Consider the following 4,660-nt stretch of genomic DNA (forward strand, 5'->3'; position numbering starts at 1 on the left):
GCTATACCCTTAAATAGGGCACTATTTGAGGGGACAGACATTTTTAGTGGTGTCCGAAACCATAGTGGATGTTACTGAGTGCACTCATTCAATCCCACAATGCACCGCAATAAAGAGTGTACAACCGATGAATTGTTCGAGATGCATCAGCGCTGCGCAGACTGATGAGCGTATGACATCAAAGTACCGCGAGAGCGATTCAAAGGCATATGCTCTCCAGTCGCTCTTGCGGTACTTTGATGTCATACGCTCATCAGTCTGCGCAGCGCCTATGCATCTCGAACGAGCCTTATACCCATACCATATTCACTATTCTCTACATTAGTCCACTTGAAGGAGTTAATAAGTGAATTAGGACACTGAGTGCGCCGGAAGGGATGCCGTTTTTTTCTTTGTGCTGCCGTGCACCGCAAGGGCCCCGTTAAATAGCCTGCACTGGGGCCCGTCATTACCAAGTTACGCCACTGGCTATACCCTTAAATAGGGCACTATTTGAGGGGACAGACATTTTTAGTGGTGTCCGAAACCATAGTGGGCCAGTAAAGTGTAATGTCAGATTCATAATTCAAGCAACGAATAAGCATTTAATGAAAAAAATAAAGATGTAATAGTTTTGTTTAAAAATATTAAATAATTTTACATGCATAAACTGTAAGGTGACCTCCATAATTTTGAATCAGTTTGAGTTACATACATTTAAAAATAAAAAGTCTTCTATGTTTTGGGGTCAAAATGATGAAGCATATGTGACATATTATTGATATCTTTTAACAATTTCTTAGGTTGAACCACCACTCATGCAGTATTGCCGCATCAACTATCAAATCCCAGTTCTCTCCGTATTTTATGATGGAGTTAGTGATCTAAGGCCAGACTACAGACTTACAAGGCAGACACTGACAAAGCTGTTCTCATTCCTGCGTGACCATTATGATCATGGCTGGGGACTTGAGCTGGAAGTGCTTGTTTTTGTGTTCTGGTTGGCCAGCGCAACTTCCTATCGGGTCGTATCCAGAGCCTTTGACATTACCCGCTCTACTGTACATGACATTGTTCACCATGTGGCAAATACGATTGTGAGCAAAAGAGCCCAAGTGATTCATTTCCCAGATGCTGAAGAATTGCAAGAGGTTGGAGATGGGTTTGCTCACCTCGCCGGATCTGCAGCTTTTAAAAATGCTGTAGGAAGCATTGATGGGTGCCAAGTGAGAATCAAGCCACCTAGTACAGATGCTCAGTGCTACCTCAACCGTAAACTGTTTTACTCAATTCAGCTCCAAGCAGTTTGTGACCACAGAGGCAAGTTTTTAGACATCTTCGTAGGATACCCAGGCTCAGTTCATGATTCCAGAGTTCTGAAAAACAGTCCACTATTTTGCCAGCAGCTTTACCCACCTGAGAATTTCTGGATCCTCGGGGATGGCAGGTATCCCTGTATATCTCAGCCATTCGCCCTAATAACTCCATACAGGGAGCCTGTCACAAGTCCAACACAAGCTCGATTCAGCAAGCACCATTCAAAGGCACGAAGCATCACTGAGAGGTCCTTCGGGATAATGAAATCAAGGTGGCGGAGCATCTTTTTTAAAGCTTTGGAGGTGAAGCCCAATTTTGCCCCTGCTGTGATTGCTTGCTGTGCCATTCTTCATAACATTTGTCTCACCAATGGTGACATTTTGGAGCCAGTTGAGGCAGCACTTGTGCCAGATGACAACAATGATGCACTGCCACACAACCAAGACCCTCAGGGTGGAGAACAAATAAGACAGCACCTTGCTGCAGCAGTCTCTGCACCTGGCAGAGATGACATTATCAATGTGACAGCTCTCAGGGATCATGACTACATTCAGCTATAGTGAGAATCCTCTGCTGAACAGATTTCTGCAATCTGGAAAAAACTAAATATTAATATTTGTTACCTGATAAACCAGTCCCCTGTAACATCTTATTCAAGAAACTCAGTTTTCACATTGAAAGAATAAGCATACAATAACTTTACTTGTCAGAAGAGGTTCCTTAATGTAAATATATAAGTATATTTCACATTTGAATTATAGAATTACTGATGTATATAGTATTATCAAACAAATAAAAACCAATGAACTGATCCCCTGTAACCAATAATTTAAAAAACTGTATTGCTTGCAATAGTAAAAATGAGAAAACAACAAGTTCAATAACCGTTTTTATTATTATTATTATTATTTTGTTTTACAAATTCACATCCTATTTATCAATTCTCTCCAGTAGGTTCATCAATTTTTCCTCTCTTTCCTCTGATATTCTTTGCCTGGCCTCAGACCTCTCTGCCTCTTTTTCCAGGAACTCCAAAACTGGATCCCTACGCTGTCTTTTTGCTGGCAAGGGGGTAGCCTCACTGTCACCTCTTTCAAGCAGGTCTGTGGAGCTGGATGGTGGTGTGGTGGAAGTGGATGCTGAAGCTATCAGAAGAGGAGGCTGAATTGATGGCCTCCCCCCCAATAGCTTCATGCATCAGATCAAACCACTTCCAGCTTCCTGCAGTTGTCTCCCCGACTCTGTACCCACACCTGATGGTGGCTGCTTCAGTTCCTGCAAATATTTTGGGAAAGAGCTCACCCTCATGTCGTTCCAAACCCGTAAGACCTTCGTTCATCTTCGGAACACAAATTAAGATATTTTTGATGAAATCCGAGGGCATCTGATCCATACATAGGCAGCAACGACATTGTTTGAACCACTGTATTTTAATCGATGTCTTTAGTATCTTTCTGTACCTCAAAAGGTGCAATGTCGTTGCTGCCTATGGGTGGATCAAATACCCTCGGATTTCATCCAAAATATCTTAATTTTTAAATTTGGAGCTTGACCCTGGAAGTAGTAAAAATTACTACAATAACATGCATTACTTTTTATTTTTGTGACTAATTGAAAAGACAAACCTTGTATGTTTTTTTCAGGTTTTCCCACTTTTTTGCAGCCCTTGCTGGGCTGACTTTGTCATTGAGACCCATTTCTTTAAGGACAGCTCTGAAACGCAAACAGTTCACAAATTCAGCCCTCAAAGAATGATGAATGTTCATTTAACATGCACTCATTTCAAGACGTAATAAATATGCAAATAATAAAATTTAATTTGATATAAATGTTTGTGAAGCTGTGTCGTTCCTGCCTATGGGTGGATCAAATACCCTCGGATTTCATCCAAAATATCTTAATTTTTAAATTTGGAGCTTGACCCTGGAAGTAGTAAAAATTACTACAATAACATGCATTACTTTTTATTTTTGTGACTAATTGAAAAGACAAACCTTGTATGTTTTTTTCAGGTTTTCCCACTTTTTTGCAGCCCTTGCTGGGCTGACTTTGTCATTGAGACCCATTTCTTTAAGGACAGCTCTGAAACGCAAACAGTTCACAAATTCAGCCCTCAAAGAATGATGAAGGTTAATTTAACATGCACTCATTTCAAGACGTAATAAATATGCAAATAATAAAATTTAATTTGATATAAATGTTTGTGAAGCTGTCCTACAGACAATTGTAAGTGTTATGTAGTATATGATAAGCAAAACCACTCAAATAAAATAATTTCTATTACAAGTGCTGTAAGCATAGTAAAAAAAAAAAAGTTTCAGTTTCTCATGAAGGCAACATTTGATAGCAGCAACTATCCTGAAATTAGCATTTGACTAAACTGTATAATTCAATAAAAAGATAAAAAATTTTACTTGTGTGCTGACAAATGGAAATTTGGCAATTGAAGCTGCCGCTAGATGGCAATGGTGGATATCATTCTAAGTAAGTATACGGAAAATATATCGCACCATAACATGAATAAAATATTTGACTACATGTCATTGTTGTTATAAACTTATTGCAAATATTTTAGGCAATAAAATCAGAGACAATAGACTTACTCCCATCCACGTTGAGCTGCGTGTCGTTTGCCAGAGAACAAGTGATTCTTCTCCGCCCTTAGACGGATTCAATTTTCCACTTCTTGGTCGGACCCTGTGATAATTATTTCAGACTTAGCAACTTGTGTACTAGTAACGAAACGATCTATTTGGATTTCTATCATGTATACAAACCTTAATTTAACAATTAAACAAACTTACACCTATAGGATTCCATCTTGTGGTCAGATGCGGGAGTTCTTTCGGCGCGCGCATTGTGGGTATTCTCCAGCCCTTGAGCGTGCACCGGTTGTACACTCGTTACTGCGGTGCATTGTAGGATTTAATGAGTGCACTCGAGAACGTCCACTATGGTTTCGGACACCACTACAAATGGCTGTCCCCTCAAATAGTGCCCTATTTAAGGGTATAGGGGGCGATGATCATGGCGCACGCAGTTCATCCACCCACTTCCCAATGTGGCTACAGTGTAATATCATATACAGATATAAATTCGTTTTAACTTTATTATTAAATTGTTTAATTAAGGTGTTTATACATGCTAGTTTTCATGACAGAGCTCAAGATATTTTTTTTTCCATTACCAGTAACGTTACTGGAGCTGCTTTGCTAAGTTTCAAATGATTAAACGGCAAGCTTTTCCGGCGCACGAGTGTCCGAAATCACTCACTCGTTTTAATTCACTCCTTCAAGTGGATTATATTAGTGGACTAATGTAGGGAATAGTGAATGAGGGTATAGGGGGCGATTTCGGACACAGC

At 39.8% G+C, this 4,660-nt stretch overlaps 1 protein-coding gene across 1 annotated transcript; it reads left to right on the top strand.

Moving 5' to 3' along the window:
• Positions 1 to 797: 797 nt before the first annotated feature.
• LOC107663575 (putative nuclease HARBI1) lies at positions 798 to 1,856 on the top strand. Its single transcript, XM_016453810.1, has one exon. The coding sequence runs from the start codon at positions 798 to 800 to the stop codon at positions 1,854 to 1,856; it is 1,059 nt and encodes a 352-aa protein (XP_016309296.1).
• The last annotated feature ends 2,804 nt before the right edge of the window (positions 1,857 to 4,660 follow it).

The sequence above is a fragment of the Sinocyclocheilus anshuiensis genome, unplaced genomic scaffold (genome assembly GCF_001515605.1).
Source record: "Sinocyclocheilus anshuiensis isolate Anshui unplaced genomic scaffold, SAMN03320099.WGS_v1.1 scaffold127, whole genome shotgun sequence".
In the NCBI taxonomy this organism is placed as follows: domain Eukaryota; kingdom Metazoa; phylum Chordata; class Actinopteri; order Cypriniformes; family Cyprinidae; genus Sinocyclocheilus; species Sinocyclocheilus anshuiensis.

Coding starts and splice junctions, on each gene's coding strand:
- LOC107663575 (XM_016453810.1), top strand. CDS start 798: ATGCAGTATTGCCGCATCAACTATCAAATCCCAGTTCTCTCCGTATTT.